Consider the following 23,253-nt stretch of genomic DNA (forward strand, 5'->3'; position numbering starts at 1 on the left):
CTAAATCCTTTCAGAGAAGGGAAAGCATGCATCCCCAATAGCATTTTGCATCTACAAATCAAATATATAATTGGCATCTCATGACGGGTACCCACAAATCACAGTGCATTTGAAATTACAGGCACAAGATCGAGAGGGCATTTTCAACCTTGTCTGGAAAGGTCTTCACAAACCTGTTTTAGAATAATAAGATAGTCGCCAAATCTCCCATTCTAGCACCATGTGCGATTATTTTCAAGTCATTATATTTGCTGAGCTTATATAATTTTTCAACTATCAACAGAAGATTTTATTTGCATACCCCATAATCTCTCTTCCTGCTGTGTGATTCCCTACAAATAAAAATGTTATAGCAAAAAGACAGTGGCTATCAAAAAATATAATGGGTGTGCATCCAAATTACTTCTGAGCACTCAAAAATGATTTATTTATATGGTTATATGCCAATATATCCAAGTGTCTTGGTAAACTTTACCATCTAGACGCCAAGAGTCCAGTCTTAGTCTCCCTATGAGCCAACATTCTTCCCTGTAGACACATGACTTTAATGGGATATGAATTTCAATCCAGATTTCCTAAAAGTCATACACATGAATTTAGCAACTATCCCATGACAGGAATATTAGAAAGATATTCCTTAAACCTGAACATTATTAACTTGGGATCCTAGGCATTTATAAAGAATTATGACTCCTGCCAATTGAAAAAAAAAAAAAAAAAGCACTAGATGGCACGAAAGACACCATTTGGCTTTTCCTGTGTCCACTGCTCACAGTGCATAAAAGTGTAGATTAAATCACCGTTCAGTTCGGCATGGGAAGCACTTAGTCTATGTGAGGAAATTGGAATGGAATATGGAGCCTGTTACTATCGTTTCATCTCTTCTTCTTCTCTTGCAGGCTACGCCCAGGAGGAACAGCTGAAAGAAGAGGAGGAAATAAAAGAAGAGGAGGAGGAGGAGGACAGCGGTTCAGTAGCTCAACTGCAGGGTGGCAATGACACAGGGACGGACGAGGAGCTAGAAACGGGCCCAGAGCAAAAAGGCTGCTTCAGCTACCAGAACTCTCCAGGAAGTCATTTGTCCAATCAGGATGCCGAGAACGAGTCTCTGCTGAGCGACGCCAGTGATCAGGTGTCGGACATCAAGAGTGTCTGCGGCAGAGATGCCTCGGACAAGAAAGCAAACACTCACGTCAGGCTTCCAAACGAAGCACACAATTGCATGGATAAAATGACCGCTGTCTACGCCAACATCCTGTCGGATTCCTACTGGTCAGGCCTGGGCCTTGGCTTCAAGCTGTCCAATAGTGAGAGGAGGAACTGTGACACCCGAAACGGCAGCAACAAGAGTGATTTTGATTGGCACCAAGACGCTCTGTCCAAAAGCCTGCAGCAGAACTTGCCTTCTAGGTCCGTCTCGAAACCCAGCCTGTTCAGCTCGGTGCAGTTGTACCGGCAGAGCAGCAAGATGTGCGGGACTGTGTTCACAGGGGCCAGCAGATTCCGATGCCGACAGTGCAGCGCGGCCTATGACACCCTAGTCGAGCTGACTGTGCACATGAATGAAACAGGCCACTATCAAGATGACAACCGCAAAAAAGACAAGCTCAGACCCACGAGCTATTCAAAGCCCAGGAAAAGGGCTTTCCAGGATATGGACAAAGAGGATGCTCAAAAGGTTCTCAAATGTATGTTTTGTGGCGACTCCTTCGATTCCCTCCAAGATTTGAGCGTCCACATGATTAAAACAAAACATTACCAAAAAGTGCCTTTGAAGGAGCCAGTCCCAACCATTTCCTCGAAAATGGTCACCCCGGCTAAGAAACGCGTTTTTGATGTCAATCGGCCGTGTTCCCCCGATTCAACCACAGGATCTTTTGCAGATTCTTTTTCTTCTCAGAAGAACGCCAACTTGCAGTTGTCCTCCAACAACCGCTATGGCTACCAAAATGGAGCCAGCTACACCTGGCAGTTTGAGGCCTGCAAGTCCCAGATCTTAAAGTGCATGGAGTGTGGGAGCTCCCATGACACCTTGCAGCAGCTCACCACCCACATGATGGTCACAGGTCACTTTCTCAAGGTCACCAGCTCTGCCTCCAAGAAAGGGAAGCAGCTGGTATTAGACCCGCTAGCAGTGGAGAAAATGCAGTCGTTGTCCGAGGCCCCAAACAGTGATTCTCTGGCTCCCAAGCCATCCAGTAACTCAGCATCAGATTGTACAGCCTCTACAACTGAGTTAAAGAAAGAGAGTAAAAAAGAAAGGCCAGAGGAAACCAGCAAGGATGAGAAAGTCGTGAAAAGCGAGGACTATGAAGATCCTCTACAAAAACCTTTAGACCCTACAATCAAATATCAATACCTAAGGGAGGAAGACTTGGAAGATGGCTCAAAGGGTGGAGGGGACATTTTGAAATCTTTGGAAAATACTGTCACCACAGCCATCAACAAAGCCCAAAACGGGGCCCCCAGCTGGAGTGCCTACCCCAGCATCCACGCAGCCTACCAGCTGTCTGAGGGCACCAAGCCACCTTTGCCTATGGGATCCCAGGTACTGCAGATCCGGCCTAATCTCACCAACAAGCTGAGGCCCATTGCACCAAAATGGAAAGTGATGCCACTGGTTTCTATGCCCACACACCTGGCCCCTTACACTCAAGTCAAGAAGGAGTCAGAAGACAAAGATGAAGCGGTGAAGGAGTGTGGGAAAGAAAGTCCCCATGAAGAGGCCTCATCTATCAGCCACAGTGACGGCGATTCTTTCCGCAAAAGCGAAACACCTCCAGAAGCCAAAAAGACCGAGCTGGGTCCCCTGAAGGAGGAGGAGAAGCTGATGAAAGAGGGCAGCGAGAAGGAGAAACCCCAGCCCCTGGAGCCCACATCTGCTCTGAGCAACGGGTGCGCCCTCGCCAACCACGCCCCGGCCCTGCCATGCATCAACCCACTCAGCGCCCTGCAGTCCGTCCTGAACAATCACTTGGGCAAAGCCACGGAGCCCTTGCGCTCACCTTCCTGCTCCAGCCCAAGTTCAAGCACAATTTCCATGTTCCACAAGTCGAATCTCAATCTCATGGACAAGCCGGTCTTGAGTCCTGCCTCCACAAGGTCAGTCAGCGTGTCCAGGCGCTACCTGTTTGAGAACAGCGATCAGCCCATCGACCTGACCAAGTCCAAAAGCAAGAAAGCCGAGTCCTCGCAAGCACAATCCTGTATGTCCCCACCTCAGAAGCACGCTCTGTCTGACATCGCCGACATGGTCAAAGTCCTCCCCAAAGCCACCACCCCAAAGCCAGCCTCCTCCTCCAGGGTCCCCCCCATGAAGCTGGAAATGGATGTCAGGCGCTTTGAGGATGTCTCCAGTGAAGTCTCAACTTTGCATAAAAGAAAAGGCCGGCAGTCCAACTGGAATCCTCAGCATCTTCTGATTCTACAAGCCCAGTTTGCCTCGAGCCTCTTCCAGACATCAGAGGGCAAATACCTGCTGTCTGATCTGGGCCCACAAGAGCGTATGCAAATCTCTAAGTTTACGGGACTCTCAATGACCACTATCAGTCACTGGCTGGCCAACGTCAAGTACCAGCTTAGGAAAACGGGCGGGACAAAATTTCTGAAAAACATGGACAAAGGCCACCCCATCTTTTATTGCAGTGACTGTGCCTCCCAGTTCAGAACCCCTTCTACCTACATCAGTCACTTAGAATCTCACCTGGGTTTCCAAATGAAGGACATGACCCGCTTGTCAGTGGACCAGCAAAGCAAGGTGGAGCAAGAGATCTCCCGGGTATCGTCGGCTCAGAGGTCTCCAGAAACAATAGCTGCCGAAGAGGACACAGACTCTAAATTCAAGTGTAAGTTGTGCTGTCGGACATTTGTGAGCAAACATGCGGTAAAACTCCACCTAAGCAAAACGCACAGCAAGTCACCCGAACACCATTCACAGTTTGTAACAGACGTGGATGAAGAATAGCTCTGCAGGTATGGGTTTGCTCTGAGGCATTGCGATTAGCCTGGTGAGGAGCTTCTTACAGGGAGATGGGTCTGCTTAGAGGCAGCTAGCATCTCCCAATGCCAAGCAGGATAGTAGCTTGCTGGAGTAGGATTTATTTTAATGAAAGACCAGAACATGAAAACTAAGTCCTAATCATTCTCTTAAGTCCTCTAGTTTAGAGCTGGGAACTAGAATAAAACGGGTTTAGAGAGATAAAGTTCACAGATTACTACTGCTTTTTTTAGGCCTTCATCATCCATAATCCTGAATTACCCAAGGCAAGCTCCAGTGTCCAGCCAAGGCTATCTTTCATTTTAATTATTAGATACTAACTTCTGTCACCATTCCATTTCACCACCCCACCTTTCCATAGCAATGCCAATGACTTATAAAGTGACAAAAAGGTGAGCAATGGAAGAAAGATTGGAGAGTGCTAGAAGTAGTTACTATATAGAGATTCTTTAATCAGCTCATGAATAGCTTAAAGTTGTCTTTATGATTGTTACTTGTAATGAATGCTTTTTTGCAGCTTACTTTTAGTAATTGCCACCTTCCACCTCTTCCCTTTGGTTATTTTCTACATTAATTGTCCTATGAATGAGCATGTGCCCTTAACAGGTTGGTAGAAAAATATTCTTCTTTGCAGAACATTGAGATGAAAAGAAAAAAAGCTTATTTTAATTGTCCTATGAATGAGCATGTGCCCTTAACAGGTTGGTAGAAAAATATTCTTCTTTGCAGAACATTGAGATGAAAAGAAAAGAAGCTTATTTTCTTCTTTCATCTTTTGGTTTTCTTGTGGATAGACCAGTATTAGAGCCCACCTTTAACAAAGATAGAGGCAATGTGTGCCCTTGAGGTTTCATTTCACATAAAGAAACAAATGGCTTTCTGTACACTTATGTTAATGTGCATGGAGTCCCATAGCTTGAAGATAATGTGCATCATGTGTCATAGAAGTTCCATGCCTTATATAGTCAACCATGCCCAGACCATTTGTGTCATTTTTAGGAAACAGGGCAGAGACCAAGGTCAAATGCTTTGGCAGATTAGTTTCAGCAGCCATTTTCAAATGTTGAGGATAAGCAAGGCTGGGTCTTAACCAATCTCTTTCATTTGCCCATTTGTGTTTTCTCTACTTCTTTTTCTCTCCCTTCCAGCATGATGCCCGCACACACTAAGGGCCCTCCTATGTGTTCAGGTGGTCCTCCACCTTCGGCCATTCCCCAAGATGGGAACCCAACCTGAACTAAACCTTCTGTGCTGACCAATCCAGTTGACGTCATGTTAAGTTACAGATTTGCTCCTAGTTAATTAGCTCTTAATTCACGATCGAATATGAAAAACTAATAACATATAATCGCTCACCACACCCTATTGTCAGAGCATTGGTTTACAAATAGAAGACTTTCAGAACAAGCTAGAAAGGTAGGACACTAGGAGAGTTCCAGGTAGAGAGCGGTATTTACATGGCATGGCTTTGGGCTTGCCTCACATCAGACAGAGGGGTTTACTGGGTGTGAAGATGGCCAAGATGAAATAAAAAGTTAAAATATTTGACCTGGGACTTTCCCCTGAGTGAGGCGATCTACGCTTCTGATGGAGAGGAGTCCTCCTATAACTCTAATTGCTATCTAGCCCCAAATGAAGACTATCTTTTTGGTTTGCATGTTTTTATCATGATGATTGAATGTGTTATTGGCAGATTCTTCTCATTGTTTCCAAGCATGATTTGTTCAGCTCACGGAATTGAAAGAAAAGCCAAAATGCATCCATTGAATTCACGCCTGAGCTTGGGGTTCAACAGCGTCCTATTTATTTGCTACATAACATTTTAAATCTTAAATAACTTGCCATTATGTTTTCCTGGTTCTTAAAAAAAAAGAGGGGGGGCATACAGAGAATACTTAGAGAGAAGAAAGATATTTCAAATCCAATAGTGGTGGGTTGAAACCATGGTGAAGAGGACAAATAGGTAATATTTATTTGTACTATAACAAAGACCACTTTTCCACCTGTTAGGTTTGTAATCTTTTTTAGAAAATTAATATAATTGCCAAAACACTCTGATATGTAGATAGGGAGAGGTAAGGAAAAGAAAGCTTGATCCATCATCAGTCAGAATCTGGAGTGTATGATACCTGTTCTAGGGATTCAAAGGTGAACCAATAATTTGGAAAAACATATACAAAAGGTACTTACAAATCCATTAAATACATAGATAAGATAGCCATTTTGGCACCTCTCTGCATTTGCACAGGATGAGTATATCTAATTTGGACCTTGAAAGCACCGTATTGGTGTTTTCATTATACAAAACCAAAGCTCCATCCTTACAAGCACCATTAGGCTGTGGTTCTGAGAGGATTGCAGAAAAACAGGTTTGAGTGTTTGGGACTCACTCAAAGCCATGGGCGTGTATGTATGTTTTGTAAACGGAAAAGATGGTGCAGGTACTGGCTGTGTTTGTGTTCATCGTAAAAATACTCCTATCTGCCTGAATGTTTCCCCCATCTGTACAAAGGTCGATTCTTGGTGCTTTGGTCACCTTAGAAAAAAATGCCTCCACCCCCGGGGTCCTCTTTTAGAACAATATTTATGCAATACCTTGCCCATTGCTTAGAATGATGCATGTAAGGTTTCTAAATGGTCATGAAATGACATCACTGTTGTCTGGAATTCTAATCTTACTTGTAATGCCTAGTAGCACAAATTGTGCAAAGTGACATGATGTTTTAGAAAGTATGATCAAGATTTCTTGGAAACTATGAGAGCTTTAACCTATCAATGTTTTTTGAAAGACACAACTTTTGATCTGAATTTTCTTTCCTTTACCAGATATATCTTAAATCCTGCAAAATGCTCTTCCAAATATTAAATGCAACTTTTCGTTAAAAATTTCATTAGAAAATATTAAGTGTGCATCTCTATTTTAGGTCATAAGTAATCTAAAACAATTTCAATATGTATTTGTATATAGCTTTAAAAGCCACATGCTCTTGACTAATAGAAATTAAACAGAGAGCAAATCAATGAGTCTGAAATGCATAAAGCCTTGAAATTATAGTCATTACTGTGTAATATAGTGTACAAGCTTAACAGCACACCTAGCCTTGAAATTGTTGGCAGGAAAGTATTCTAGTCCAATGAGCTGCCACTTCTGTTGTGGGCGGCTGGATAAAAACACATGTTCAGGGTGAAAAGCGCGTAAGGTTGCCAGACAAAATACGGAACGGATGTCCAGTTAAATTTGTATTTCAGATAAATGACAAATAGGTTTTGAGTATAAGCCTGGCCCAAATATTGCATGGGCCATACTTATATTTTTAAAGTATTCATTGTTTATCAGAATTCAAATTTAACTGGGCATCCTGTATTTTTATTAGCTAAATCTGGCAACCCTAACAGCATAGATTATATGGCAGTTGGGAAGAACAAAATAGCCTGGACAAATTAATGTCTATTAATGGCATCAACCATTCCTTCCTCCATTAAATAAATATTCCTTCCTTTCATCCTCTTTTCCCTCCTTTGTTCCTTCATTCCTTCTTCTTTCCCTTCTTTCCTTCCTTCCTTTTTTCTTCTTTCCTTCCTTCTTTTCTTCCCTCCCTGCATTCCTTTCATCCTTCAACAAATACTGGTTGTGCTTTTACTATGCACCGGACTCTATTATATTTAACAATGGAAGTATAATACTGAACCAGAAGTTCTACCAATTGTAATAGCAAAACATGCCAAGCCTTGCAGCAAGCACTTTGCAAACATTATTTTGCTTTATTCTCACAAACAGTCGTATGAAGTAGAGGTTGATTCACTCATGATAGGGAAGAGAAAATGGAGGCAGAGAGATTCTGCCTGAATTCCCCAAGGTCCTACAATCTCTGAGCCTCACTCATTCATTATGACATATCTAGAAAGCCATCGTTCCACAGCAAGCGCTGTGCTAATTCCCAGGGAGTAAGCCATAACCAGGACAAGAGTCTGCCTTTGAGGCTAGTGGCAGACAAATAGATGAAAAACTCTAGGGGAAATGCTGAAAGGAGCACACAGGAGGTGGCTCTGCCTGGTTCTGGGGGAAGCCGGGATGGGGAACAGTGGTCTCAGAGGCAGTGTTCGGAAAAGAATGCTGGGTTTAACCCCCAACTCACTTGCTTTCATGAAGACATGCCCCACTTCTACATCTTTATGATGTGGACATAATATCCTTCTCATAGGAAGGTTGTAAGAATTAAATGTATGTAATTATTTTCCTTAAAGCCCATAGTAGGTTTACAAGAAAGCACATAGTAGGTCTATAAGAAAAGCAAGTTCTAGGTAGAGCCACTACATGCTCTTACCATGCTCTGTAGCCTCACCTGCAGCGCAGAGAACTTGCAGCAACTTCTCAACTCTAACTAATTAATAATCCTGCAAAATCTCAACCTGCTGTTTGATTCAGATAACAATGATAGTGAAACTACTGTTGACTGGCCTCTTTTTATAACTCAGGCATAATTATTCATATTATCCTCATTTTGTAGAGAGGTAAACCAAAGCTCAAAGAGTTTCATGATTTGTCCAAGAAGACAAAACTAAACCTGGAGGTAGGTTTTGAACCCAGGACTGTCCAATGCTCATCAACTTTCTCCTGCTCCTTGGTTTCCTCCTCCTTGCCTGATGGTTTCTAGGCAATACTCATGGCTGGATGTACCTCCAACAGCCCAGAGAGAAAGCTGTAAAATGTGGCCTAAGAGCTGAGAGGAGAAAGGACACTTTCCTGGGCCTTTTGGAGGCTCCAGCTATCAAACATTACAACTCAGGGGCCCAGGACTGACCTGCAGGGTGAAGCAGAACATCCTTGTTCTCTTTCTTTTAATGCTCTTGTTCAATCAGGCAATTATACGTTTGCCATATGGTGTCTAACCAAGAAATGACCCAAATTCCAGTGAAAATACATACACCTAAGATTAAAAAAGAACATCCTCATTCTGACCCTCAGGAATTCATTTTAGGGAAAGGAAATGAGAACTGAGGAAACAGGGTCAAGTACAATAATCTAGCATCTCTCAAGCAGCAAGAAACAAATGCATCGTCTTCCTTAACGTTTGCATTTTTTCAAAAATATTTGGCTTAACTCCGTCTATGCATCTCAGCCTCCATTGCACCTTCCCCCCTCATTTGGACTTTTGAATGCTCAATCCTGACGTGTATAATTTGGTGCTTTAATATAGAGTAACATTATTTTTCATTTACTCCAATCTGCCATCAGTATCATCTTTTCATTTAACCAGATGCAATTCTTTTTTCTTTCGCTAAATTGAAAATCCATGAGCGACAGGGAGTGCAATGTTTTAATTAGCTCATATTTTTTATATGGATTTATGTCTTTAAAATACATTTATGTAATTCTTCAGCTAAATTAAAAACGTCTTTGTGAAAGTGAGGAGGGGAAAATAAAGAGCTAAATTGTGTCATTAGCTTAGGTGGTTGCAGATGAGGAGCAGAATCTGGTGGAGGGACACACAATCGCCAGAGCTGCTCTCTGTGAGGATCTTGAACTTGCCCTTCCTGCAGAGACGTCTTTCTCCATAAAGATCTCTCAAAAATGGCTTGGGGAGGATTTTTTTTTAAGGCCTCTAGTAAGTAAACAAGCAGTTACCTTCACTGAGCTAATTTGAAACCCAACCTGCCGCCAAACAAACAGAGAAAAAGAAGTCATAATGATAAACAGTTTTCCTTGCATTTCTCTTTGTCTTTTTTTTTTTTTTAACTATCAAGTTTAAAGCTTTCCACGATGCTTTTTTCTACTTTCTAGGAGACAAGTGACATTCTGTGGTAAATGGGAGAAAAAGCCATGCAGAACTGAAATCTCTCTAACGCATTGACACTAACTTGCCCTCTATTGTTGGAAATGAGCAGGCGTTCATGATTGTTCATCAAACGGCTCCTAATGCAGTTAAAGCATTCAGCTATAATTTCTCCTTGCATTTATAATTACTGTCATAGACTGCACACCTCGGTGAGCAGATTAAAGCTATAAACTATTTAGCCTCGGCTCTAAGACGAGGAACTTGATTTGTCTGGCAGGAGTTATTTGTTAGGGAGCTTGACACTTCACATAAAAATGACTCAACTTGATGAAGAACAATGCAGTTTTAGCAATGCGGGGATTTTAAATCAGTCATGATGCCACGCCCTGCAAGAATCGCAGGGCAGTTTGTTAAATGATATGTAGGCCAGGGAGATAAGGGAATGTGTTAAGGGTACCAAAATAGAAGAGGATTTGGTGTGCAGTTGCTTTCTTTCCCGAATCTCTCCTGGAAGATCAGGAGTTTGTTGAAAATCAGTGCATGTCATGTTCTCCTATTAAATCCAGTGTAAATGTTATGTGAGGCTCACCTGGAGGGAAAAGGGATGCCAGCAGCCACAGGCGCATGTCACATTTGGGGGTTTTACAGAACTCTGTGTAGCTGTTGAGAACATTTGCCTCCAGAAGCGAAGTTCTGGAGTATATGGAAAAGCCAGGAGTATATGGAAAATGGTTGTTTGGTTTGGTTTGTTTCCTGGAACATGTTCATGTATTTCTTTGTGTATTTGTTTGTTTACTTGCAGGAGGCACAGAATATATTTAGGCACAGAAGGTGTTTCCGTGGGGCTGATTCTATACCTTTTATCTGTGAAAATAAACAAAAAATAGATACTTTCCAACTCAGACATCTTCTGATTGTTGAGACACAGTGATCAAGAGCTTTTTCTCAATGAATTTTGGGCAAGTTTGACTTGCCATGGAATCATCTCCCACCTACCCACACTTCTTAGCCACAAATAGACACAAATTTCCCTTAAAACTGGCATTCAGCATCAAGACTGTTGAATGTTTATTTGCCGCAAACAGTGGATACCGGTGCCCAAATATTAGGGATCATGAATACAAGTGCTCCCAGGACTGGGCGATGACCTGGAGGACCCTAGCATGCCGGCAGGGGCCGTCACAGGGAAGCAAGGAGGGCCTTGCACAGCACCAGTGGTTTCCAAAGAAGTAGCAAATCCAGATCTTTGTGTGAGCCCCCCAGTGTTCTAGTCGAGAGGGTTTTTTTAATGGATGTGTTTTGGTTTAGTTCGGATTTTAGTTTGTTTTGTTGTTTTTGTTCTGAACACCCTTCAAGCCAAACAAAGTACATCAAAGACCAGATTCAACTCCTAGGCTGCTAGCTCGCAGCCCCTGGATCTGGTGGCAGGTCAGGTGGAGACACTGGACCTGTTTCTTGGTGTTCTTTGTCCCCTCTCCCCCAAGGTAACCCCACTAGGACTGTGGGCTCTAACACGAGTGCCACTTTTCCGCATCTCAGAGGATACTGGGCTGTTCTTTAGGAAACTCTACTTCCTTCTGAAGATTTCGTCAAGTTGCTGCTACTCAGAGGAGGGGGGCAGGCTGGGCTCCCCTGGAGAGGAGCCAATCATTCAGGCTTACCCAGGACTTGGCCGGGAGGGTTCCAGGGATTTGAGAACGAAAGCAGAAAATTCCAGGCAAATCAGGTGAGTTGGTCACCCTGCTCTCCTGATATACTCTGGTTTCTTTTCAGATTATATAAATCTTTTGCCTTCTACTAATACATCTCTTGCCTTAGGGCACAATACTCATTGCCGGCGTAGCTTGTGAAATGGTGTGTGTTCTCTAATCCTTATGATATTTAGTCAATGCTGTTACCCAGCACATTTGACCTATGGTATTTGTCTAATCCTCACAGCAAAACTGCAAAGTAAATATTATACCCATTTTAGAGATGAGAAAGCTGAGGCTCAGAGAAGGCATTTCAGGTGCAGGTAGCAGGTAGCACACAGCAGTAGCACAGCAGCAGGTAGTGGAGCTGAGACTCCAGGCCACAGCCATCAGAATCGGAGCACAGGGCTCCTTATGCAGCACTGGGCCACCAGTGCTCAACTTCAGTGTATATGGAACAGACAATGTTTCAAAGCATGGTGCCTTTAAAGTGCATAGTCTTAATGAGCTGATTTTTGAACATGTGTAACGGTGCCTTGGCTGTATTTGCTACAAAGAGTGGAATCTTCTTGCATGCCAAAACCCCCAGCCCAAAGGATGCATGTCCAGAATGAGCAAGTGTTTCTAAAGTTTTACCAACTTTAGCCCAAATATATGCCTTGCAAGCTACCCAGCACTCATGCCAGTAGGCAAAGGACTATGGCTAAAGGAGATTTTGTTCAATGAAGTTAGCCTTCAAGTTATTGTTCCGTGATATGTGTTGATTTTTTCTTTATACAAAGCTTCTCCCTTTATTCACTTGGGTGCTCTACAGGGAGCACTCACTGTAGGTTAGGAGCTGGCATTCCTGTCGGGGAGATGGGCAGACAAAAAGTGTCATAATGATGGAAAACATGGCAGTGTGGAGGGCCAGAGGGCACCATGGCCTGCCAGTTTACAGGGAGCTCAGGGAAGGCCTCATTGGGAGAGTCTGTTTATGTTGAGACTGGCCAAGAAGCACTTAGAGAGAGGGGTTCCCAAGAAGCGGTAAGAGTACCTGCTCCTCTCCAACCACCGAAGGCGAGAGCAGGCCTGGTGGATCTGCAGATGTATCAGGGGTCAGGGGAGACACAGCTCGGGGAGCAAGGGGAGAGCATTGAAAATGAAAACTGGAGAAAGAGGCCAGGGCCAGAGCGTTCAGGGGTGGGGGAGATGGGGAGAAATAAGGCCTGGAGAGGTTCAGTGACTTAACCCAGGCCACACAGCTAACAGACTTCACATATCCAAAGAAAGTCCCAGTGAGAACATTCAAATGCATTGGGCCAGACAGGGAAGGCACACTTAGGGGCTTGGAAGATATTAAATTTCACATTTTCAATGCCACAAAGGCTGAGACAAGGGAGAGACTGGCAAGCATGAGAGGGGCTTGAGGGGTGTTGGAGGTGAGCAGGGACAGGCGGGGATGCAGCAAGTCATGGCAGGGGAGTTAGGAAGGAGGAAAGGAGGTCTGTTGGCTGCCAGGTACAACACAGGGGAAGCTGCTGTTCCTTTCCTCCTCCAGCCCCGCAGCGTTAACCTACTCCGTGGGGGCTCAGCCCACCTCTGTGAGCTGGACTTTCTTTTTCTGTTGTATAATAGGCGCCATGGCAGTAAATGCCACCTCCCTGGCTCCCTCGGGGAAGCCCCACGCCTTGATTATTCCTGAGAATTGGTGACATTCTGTGGCTGTTCCTTGTGGGGGAGGCACAGGTCTGGCCCACCCGGTGATTTTTGTTCACTTCTTGCTGTCACTTTTGAAAGAGAGGAAGGTTTTACATACACATAAGTAATTAATTTTGTTCTTTCTTATTCTGAACGTCCCACACATCAGCAGAAAACCAGAAAGACTTCTTCAGGATAGAGAGGCACAGGAGAGCAATCTAAGAGAAATGTGTTTTCCCTTCCTCCCTCCCTCCTTTCTTCCCTCCCTTCCTTTCTTTCTTTTTACCAATATTTGTCAGACACTTCTTACAGGCACTGAGACTATAACAGGGAAAAATGCGAGTTCCCTGCCCTTGGGAAGCTTAGAGTCTGATCCTCCACTTTAGACTGAGGCTCGAGAGAAGATATTTGGCCACAGCTACACCAGTTTTACCTGCAGTGGGATAAGATCTAAGCAGTTAGACTTACTGGGTTTTATGGGAACACCAAGGAGAAACATCTAACCCAGGATGGGGGTCAAGGGTGGAGGAGGACACAGGGAGTCTGGGAGGGCTTCCTGCATGGGAGCCCTGATTCTGAGACTTGCAAGATGAGCAGAAAGAAGTCAGGAATAAAGAGATGAAGGAGGGACACAGCATGAAAAGAGAATAACAGAAAAGGAAATCTTCTGGAAACAAGAAGTTCAATTTGAAAGTATTTGTGCGCTCTGCCCCAAGCCCAGAAATTGTTTTCTCATTTTCACTAATTTGACGTAAATAACTGTACACTCAAGCTCTGACAATGCTGGGACCCTGTGTTTTCACCCCTCCACTTACAGGATCACTTTCTAGTTCAAGGCAACACAGTTTGTTCTCTCAATGCGCCTATGCACTCTCACCTCAAATAAGAAACCAATTACCTTGGATTTTCTGAAATACCAAAAATAATTCTCATTGTCCCATCATTACTACTAGTAAGAATAATATGGCTATAATAATAGTTAATTGTACCATTCATAAATCCAAAAGTGTTTGTGTGCATGTACTTTTTTCTCAAGCCCTATACAAGGCTCTAGGGATAGAGTGGAATCACAAACAATGACACTTCTTGGCCTTGTGGAGTTCTAGTCTAGCAGGGGAGGCTGATCGACGATTTTTTTTTTTTTTTTTTTTTTTGAGACAGAGCCTCACTCTGTCGCCCAGGCTGGAGTGCAGTGGCACGATCTCGGCTCACTGCAACCTTCACCTCCCAGGTTCAAGCAATTCTCCTGCCTCAGCCTCCTGAGTAGCTGAGCTTACGGGTGCCACCACCACACTCAGCTAATTTTCTGTGTTTTTAGTAGAGAAGGCGTTTCACCATGTTGGCCAGGCTGATCTCAAACTCCTGACCTCAGGTGATTTGCCCGCCTCAGCCTCCCAAAGTGCTGGGATTACAGGCGTGAGCCACCACGCCCGGCCTCGATGATGATTATATAACCACACAGGTAAACGTTGATGGCACTGGTAAGAGTACCACCTATGAGGCTGCAAGGGACACAAAGTCTCTAGCAGAGGCTTTGACCTGGCACTGAGATCAGGATAGGCCTCGAGGGAAGATGGGAAGGGCCTCAGAGCTAGTGAGCTGAAACAAGAAGTGTGCTCCAGGCAGAGGGAAGAGCCTGTGTCGAGGCTCCGAGGCCAGTAAGAAGAGGGACAAGTACAGGTGCCTGAAAGAAAGCCAGTGAGCTGGAAGGGAGAGGGAGAGCATGGATGGTGTGAAATGAGGCTCCAGTGATGCAGTTTCTTTTAATATTTCAGCCTCTGCTCAGATCCTTAAAGGCGCTATTCACATCTTTCAATAATCTCACAGGATGGGTGATAGTCATCCATTTTACATAAGAGGAAACTGAGGCTTAGAAATAATGAAAAGCCCCAGCCTCACAGTCCATGGCAGAGAGAGGATGGGAGTCCAGCTTAGACCCTACACATGTGTTCCTTCTACCACATGACTCTTGTAGTCATGTCATCTCCTGTCTGTACCTACAAAGGGCTGTTTAAAGATGCCCAGTGTATGTTAGATGCTTGCAATAGTCAAGGTCAGATACTCACAAACACTTAGTAAATAAAACTAAGTAAGGAATAAATGAGTGCTGACATACTCAACAACACTGATATTTATTGAATGCCTCATATGTGCTAAGCTCAGGCTAAGCACTTTTCACATAGTATCCTTCTTAATTCTTGCAACAACTGTTTGAAATAGGCGTTTTTATTACTATTCCCCCTGTGCTGCTGAGAAAACTGGAGCTTTAAGAGCTCAAGTGATTGTCCAAGGTCACGCAGCTGGTGAGGGTTGAAGGTGGGACTCAGACTCCCAGCCAGAGCCTGAATCTTAACCCTCCCTAGACTGCTTCTGGTGAAGCAAAGCAAAGTCCATGGAGGCTCAGTGTGCAAGAGAGTTGGCTTGGCCACTTGGGGATGGAGCCTTCGGAGGCCTTTTCAGGAGAAAATGTGGATTTGAACTGAAGAATTGCATAAAAAAGGCAGGGGGCGGGCATTTGGAAGTCCTTTGGTCAAAAACACCTTTCCATTTTCATGTTGGAGCCTCCAATACATTATATATTCCATGCAGAATACGAAAGAAGTCTGTGCAAGATACAGACCCAGATTGAATTATTTACTATTCATTTCGTGTCACGTCAACAAAGATGGGAACCAGTTAAGGAATGGGGGTGGATCTTTATAATTGAGAAATTCAGATGTTCTGAACTTTGGGACCTGAGATAATCTACAAATCCAGACATGGGCCGAGACATGGCAATATGAGGGAAGAACTCAAGCAGGAGGAGAAAAGACTGCCTATCCAGGCAATAGCGTGACTTAGAAACAGGATTCGAGTACCACTTCATGGCTAAGCATGTGCGGGATGGAACCGGTCTTCCTGGGCTTACATCTTTGCTTTGCCTCTTCTTTCCCTGTGATGAGTCTTGGAGTAGGCCTCAAAGGCTGAATCTTCAATATAAATACAACAGTGAATGAACAACAAATGGTTATTTTAAAGATCTATCTTGGATGGCTATTTAATTTCACTAAACCCCAGGTTGCTCACCTGTTGACTGGAACAAACAATAGTCCCTTCTTCATGAGGGCATGGTGAGGGTTTTAAGCCCGCATTGTCCACAAAGACCACTTAAATTATAGTAGATGCTCAGCAAATCTGAGCTATTATTTTTATCACGACTGTCAGAGGTCAGATCAGGCTTCGGGGTCAGACACACCTGGGTTCAAATCCCAGCAGGGCCACTTACTGTTGGAGCCGGGGCAAGTCAGTTATTCTCCCTGAGGGTCAGTTTTCTCATCCCTAAAATTCCAACTAATAATACTCATCTTTCAGTGATGCCGTGAGGTCTTAAAAATAATATAGGTTCAGATTGATAAAAGAGGCTGGCACAAATTGGATGGCAGCAAATGTCCTTGCAGCCCTGTGTCTCCTGCCTTAGTTTGTGTTGAGGATTAGGTCAGATAGTGTACAGGGGTGGGGGCTGTCAGCGTGGATCTGGCACACAGAGCAAGTGCCTGAGGAACTGCTTTCCTCTCGATTCCCTTCCCCTCAACCCCCAGCCCTTGATCACCTACTTTAAAGAAAAAAACCCTTTCATTTACTTAAGGTTTAAATTAAGAGGTGAAACGGATGGTGCCACTTTATTTGAAGGAATAAAGAGAGATTGTAAGTATAGATTTATCTAAAACAGCTCTGGGAGGGGTGGGGGGGATAAAAGATATGCCCCTGAGAAAAAATGGAATGTAGCATTAACCTGCATTTCCTTCCCTCCAACTTTCCCATTCTCTTCCTGCCACCAGCCACCTTGCAAAGCCCCACTTGTTACAACACACATTTGCTGGTAGCTAAGCCATGCTTGGGAAGAACTGCACTGGAGTTTTCAGTGAAGGTGATGATGATGGTGATGATCATGATGATATGATGATGGTGATGATGATGAGGAGGAGGAGGATCTGATGATGAGGATATGATGATGATTAAATGTTGTAACACATGAACTTAGAATAGTGCCTGGCACAGTATCCATTATCAGAAATATCCATGTCATTGATATTGACAGAGAACTAACATTTATTGAGCACTGTTTGAATCACCATATAGGTTAATTATATTATCAGTAACAATGAAGTGAAAGGAACCTCTTCTTTTAATCCTTTTTTTATATAAAATAACTTAATATATTCTCATATCATCTCTGAGAGGTAGATGGAGACCCTACCTTCATTTACTAATTTACCTTTAGGGAAACTGAGGCATTTTTCAATAAAACTGGGAGCTATGTAGGAATCTGGCCACAGTGAAATGCACCTGTAGAGGGTATGGTGGAGATGCCTTTGGATGTCTGATACTATATCCTTGTGCCCACGCCTGGCTTCTGCTTGTTTTCCCCTCTAATAGATGCACCTGCAGCTCTCTTCTGAGGACATCTCCCAGCTCCTGGAGCTACTCTGCTTGCACACACAGAGCACCCTTGGTGCCTGCAAGTGTGTGCCCCTGGCTGGCCTTGAGTTAATGACTGATGTGGAGTACCAGAGCCCAATTCTTGCCTCCAGAGAGGCCAAGCTCTGAGTCCTAAGCTGCTAGTGCCTTATGTATACTATCTCAATTAATCTTTCTCCTAAATTCTATAAAGAAGGAACTATGATTGCACCCAGCTTACAAGTGAAGAAACCAGCCCTCAGAGATGTGAAGTGACCAGGAAGGCCACACAGCTAGTAAGTAGCAGAGCTGGAAACTAAGTGTAGACAAATGGAGGATTTGCCTGAAGCCAGAATTTTGGCCGAAATGTTAGCACCATTCTGGCATCCCTTGGTGAAATTCTGTGCATAGTACACCAAAGCGTGAGATGCAGACACACCACTTATTTGAAGGAGAGAAAAGATGAATGCCCCCCCCAAAAAAGCTTAAATATCCCCAAAATTCAAATCTTTGACCAAGGCAACTTTCTACCACTCGGGGCCTTCAGCAAATTGACACTTCAAATGTGCATGGTTTTATTTGGTATTTTTTTATCGATGGAGAAAAAAAATGATGTTTCAGGTTATGCTTTTTTCAATGCTACATTTCTCAATTTCACAGTCAAATAATTCTATTTTTGTTCGCCAGAGGATTTTGTCATGTTTAATTGTTTATGACTACCCCCTCCCCCTGTACTTGCGGGAGCCTCCACTTTTCCCCCTGCTGCCTTTCGTTAGACTCTCCCGTGAGCAGTAACCATGGAGATGGGTCCCTATTGGATAGTCTCTGCTCTGGCTTAGAAGTCAAAGAGCCAATCAGGACCTCGTCATCCCAGAAATGTAAGAGGATGAAAAATGCGAGGCCTTTGTAAGTGGAGGGGAGGCCTGATATGCAGTCTCCAGAGACAGGGAGTTCCTGATGCCTAGAAATCCTGGGAAGGAAACACACAGCAGCTAAGCTCAGTGGGGAAAAACATGGGTCCTGGAACTGCTGGAGTCTGGCCCCAGGGCTGGGTCTCCTCTTCCTGGCTGAGGGACCTGGGTCAGGGCACACCACTTCTTTGAACCTCAGCTGTCTCTTCTATCAAGCAGCAGCAGGAAGGCTGAGCTCACATACTGTTATAAAGATAAAATTAAGTACAACCCACTAAGCACCTGCCTAGCCCTGTATCAGGCATGTAGAAGTCCTCAATTAACAAGAGCTACTCTCATAATAACTAAAAATATAGCAACCCTAGAATTGAGGCTGGGTGAACAGGTCTAACAGCCCTGCCTTCAGAATATTTGCTGCCCATCACGGAAGGAAGACAATGAAACCACAAGGCTTAGCCTCTGCTCACTGCTAGCACAACAGAAGTACAGAGCCAGTGGGGAAAAGAGGGGTCAAAGAAGTCTAACCAAACGAGAAGAGATCTAGGCTGAGTCTGGAATGATGAAAAGGAGCTAGCCAGGAGGATAAGAGGGAAAAGTGTTGCGGAAAGAAGGAACGGCAAGAGTAAAGTCTTGTTAAGTGAGAGAGAGGATGTGGTTCATTCCAGAAAATGCATGTGGCTCAGTATGATTGCAGAGAGCCCAGTTTTGGGGAGCAGATGGCAGAGAGAGGAGGCTGAACAGACAGGTGTCTGGTGGATGTGCATACAATGGCTTCTCCTTGGGTGCACAGACTTTGTCTTTTCATGATCATAGAGACAGATATTCAATTGAGGTTTGCTTTATGAAATATTGGAGCATTGTTTCCAAGAAATTGACTTTGCAGGGCTGGGAAGTGAGTGGAGAAGTGGATTTTTTTTTCTTTTGTGATGGAGTCTTGTTCTGTTGCCAGGCTGGAGTGCAGTGGCGCGATTTCAGCTCACTGCAACCTCCGCCTCCCTGGTTCAAGCGATTCTCCAGCCTCAGCCTCCTGAGTAGCTGGGATTACAGGCACGCACCACCACACCTGGCTAATTTTTGTATATTTAGTAGAGATAAGGTTTCACCATGTTGGTCAGGCTGGTCTTGAACTCTTAACTTCATGGTCTGCCTGCCTCGGCCTCCCAAAGTGCTGGGATTACAGGCGTGAACCACCGTGCCCGGCCGAGAAGTGGACTTTTTTTTTTTTTTTTTTTTTTGACATTCTTTTTTTTTTTTTTTCTCTTCTTTTTTTCTTTTTTTTTTTTATTATACTTTAAGTTTTAGGGTACATGTGCACATTGTGCAGGTTAGTTACATATGTATACATGTGCCATGCTGGTGCGCTGCACCCACTAACTCGTTATCTAGCATTAGGTATATCTCCCAATGCTATCCCTCCCCCCTCCCCACCACAGTCCCCAGAGTGTGATATTCCCCTTCCTGTGTCCATGTGATCTCATTGTTCAATTCCCACCTATGAGTGAGAATATGCGGTGTTTGGTTTTTTGTTCTTGCGATAGTTTACTGAGAATGATGGTTTCCAGTTTCATCCATGTCCCTACAAAGGACATGAACTCATCATTTTTTATGGCTGCATAGTATTCCATGGTGTATATGTGCCACATTTTCTTAATCCAGTCTATCATTGTTGGACATTTGGGTTGGTTCCAAGTCTTTGCTATTGTGAATAATGCTGCAATAAACATACGTGTGCATGTGTCTTTATAGCAGCATGATTTATAGTCCTTTGGGTATATACCCAGTAATGGGATGGCTGGGTCAAATGGTATTTCTAGCTCTAGATCCCTGAGGAATCACCACACTGACCTCCACAATGGTTGAACTAGTTTACAGTCCCACCAACAGTGTAAAAGTGTTCCTATTTCTCCACATCCTCTCCAGCACCTGTTGTTTCCTGACTTTTTAATGATTGCCATTCTAACTGGTGTGAGATGGTATCTCATTGTGGTTTTGATTTGCATTTCTCTGATGGCCAGTGATGATGAGCATTTTTTCATGTGTTTTTTGGCTGCATAAATGTCTTCTTTTGAGAAGTGTCTGTTCATGTCCTTCTCCCACTTTTTGATGGGGTTGTTTGTTTTTTTCTTGTAAATTTGTTTGAGTTCATTGTAGATTCTGGATATTATCCCTTTGTCAGATGAGTAGGTTGCGAAAATTTTCTCCCATTTTGTAGGTTGCCTGTTCACTCTGATGGTAGTTTCTTTTGCTGTGCAGAAGCTCTTTAGTTTAATTAGATCCCATTTGTCAATTTTGGCTTTTGTTGCCATTGCTTTTGGTGTTTTGGACGTGAAGTCCTTGCCCACGCCTATGTCCTGAATGGTAATGCCTAGGTTTTCTTCTAGGGTTTTTATGGTTTTAGGTCTAATGTTTAAATCTTCAATCCATCTTGAATTGATTTTTGTATAAGGTGTAAGGAAGGGATCCAGTTTCAGCTTTCTACATACGGCTAGCCAGTTTTCCCAGCACCATTTATTAAATAGGGAATCCTTTCCCCATTGCTTGTTTTTCTCAGGTTTGTCAAAGATCAGATAGTTGTAGGTAAGTGGCGTTATTTCTGAGGGCTCTGTTCTGTTCCATTGATCTATATCTCTGTTTTGGTACCAGTACCATGCTGTTTTGGTTACTGTAGCCTTGTAGTATAGTTTGAAGTCAGGTAGTGTGAAGCCTGAAGCTTTGTTCTTTTGGCTTAGGATTGACTTGGCGATGCGGGCTCTTTTTTGGTTCCATATGAACTTTAAAGTAGTTTTTTCCAATTCTGTGAAGAAAGTCATTGGTAGCTTGATGGGGATGGCATTGAATCTGTAAATTACCTTGGGCAGTATGGCCATTTTCACGATATTGATTCTTCCTACCCATGAGCATGGAATGTTCTTCCATTTGTTTGTATCCTCTTTTATTTCCTTGAGCAGTGGTTTGTAGTTCTCCTTGAAGAGGTCCTTCACATCCCTTGTAAGTTGGATTCCTAGGTATTTTATTCTCTTGGAAGCAATTGTGAATGGGAGTTCACTCATGATTTGGCTCTCTGTTTGTCTGTTATTGGTGTATAAGAATGCTTTTGATTTTTGTACATTGATTTTGTATCCTGAGACTTTGCTGAAGTTGCTTATCAGCTTAAGGAGATTTTGGGCTGAGACAATGGGGTTTTCTAGATAAACAATCATGTCGTCTGCAAACAGGGACAATTTGACTTCCTCTTTTCCTAATTGAATACCCTTTATTTCCTTCTCCTGCCTGATTGCCCTGGCCAGAACTTCCAACACTATGTTGACTAGGAGTGGTGAGAGAGGGCATCCCTGTCTTGTGCCAGTTTTCAAAGGGAATTTTTCCAGTTTTTGCCCATTCAGTATGATATTGGCTGTGGGTTTGTCATAGATAGCTCTTATTATTTTGAAATACGTCCCATCAATACCTAATTTATTGAGAGTTTTTAGCATGAAGGGTTGTTGAATTTTGTCAAAGGCTTTTTCTGCATCTATTGAGATAATCATGTGGTTTTTGTCTTTGGCTCTGTTTATATGCTGGATTACATTTATTGATTTGCGTATATTGAACCAGCCTTGCATCCCAGGGATGAAGCCCACTTGATCATGGTGGATAAGCTTTTTGATGTGCTGCTGGATTCGGTTTGCCAGTATTTTATTGAGGATTTTTGCATCAATGTTCATCAAGGATATTGGTCTAAAATTCTCTTTTTTGGTTGTGTCTCTGCCCGGCTTTGGTATCAGAATGATGCTGGCCTCATAAAATGAGTTAGGGAGGATTCCCTCTTTTTCTATTGATTGGAATAGTTTCAGAAGGAATGGTACCAGTTCCTCCTTGTACCTCTGGTAGAATTCGGCTGTGAATCCATCTGGTCCTGGACTCTTTTTGGTTGGTAAACTATTGATTATTGCCACAATTTCAGCTCCTGTTATTGGTCTATTCAGAGATTCAACTTCTTCCTGGTTTAGTCTTGGGAGAGTGTATGTGTCGAGGAATGTATCCATTTCTTCTAGATTTTCTAGTTTATTTGCATAGAGGTGTTTGTAGTATTCTCTGATGGTAGTTTGTATTTCTGTGGGATCGGTGGTGATATCCCCTTTATCATTTTTTATTGTGTCTATTTGATTCTTCTCTCTTTTTTTCTTTATTAGTCTTGCTAGCGGTCTATCAATTTTGTTGATCCTTTCAAAAAACCAGCTCCTGGATTCATTGATTTTTTGAAGGGTTTTTTGTGTCTCTATTTCCTTCAGTTCTGCTCTGATTTTAGTTATTTCTTGCCTTCTGCTAGCTTTTGAATGTGTTTGCTCTTGCTTTTCTAGTTCTTTTAATTGTGATGTTAGGGTGTCAATTTTGGATCTTTCCTGCTTTCTCTTGTGGGCATTTAGTGCTATAAATTTCCCTCTACACACTGCTTTGAATGCATCCCAGAGATTCTGGTATGTTGTGTCTTTGTTCTCGTTGGTTTCAAAGAACATCTTTATTTCTGCCTTCATTTCGTTATGTACCCAGTAGTCATTCAGGAGCAGGTTGTTCAGTTTCCATGTAGTTGAGCGGCTTTGAGTGAGGTTCTTAATCCTGAGTTCTAGTTTGATTGCACTGTGGTCTGAGAGATAGTTTGTTATAATTTCTGTTCTTTTACATTTGCTGAGGAGAGCTTTACTTCCAAGTATGTGGTCAATTTTGGAATAGGTGTGGTGTGGTGCTGAAAAAAATGTATATTCTGTTGATTTGGGGTGGAG

At 43.3% G+C, this 23,253-nt stretch overlaps 1 protein-coding gene across 2 annotated transcripts in view; it reads left to right on the top strand.

The window, feature by feature from the left end:
* Positions 1-23,253, top strand: part of TSHZ2 (teashirt zinc finger homeobox 2) — a 533,153-nt gene that overhangs the window by 279,572 nt on the left and 230,328 nt on the right. Inside the window, exon 2 of one of the 2 annotated variants that reach the window (XM_016938148.4) lies at positions 900-3,845. In XM_016938148.4, coding sequence (XP_016793637.1) covers positions 900-3,845 — 2,946 coding nt within the window. Of the gene's footprint in view, positions 1-899; positions 3,973-23,253 lie in introns of both variants that reach the window. The other variant, XM_054674295.2, reaches the window with a different exon arrangement.

This window comes from Pan troglodytes, chromosome 21, assembly GCF_028858775.2.
Source record: "Pan troglodytes isolate AG18354 chromosome 21, NHGRI_mPanTro3-v2.0_pri, whole genome shotgun sequence".
In the NCBI taxonomy this organism is placed as follows: domain Eukaryota; kingdom Metazoa; phylum Chordata; class Mammalia; order Primates; family Hominidae; genus Pan; species Pan troglodytes.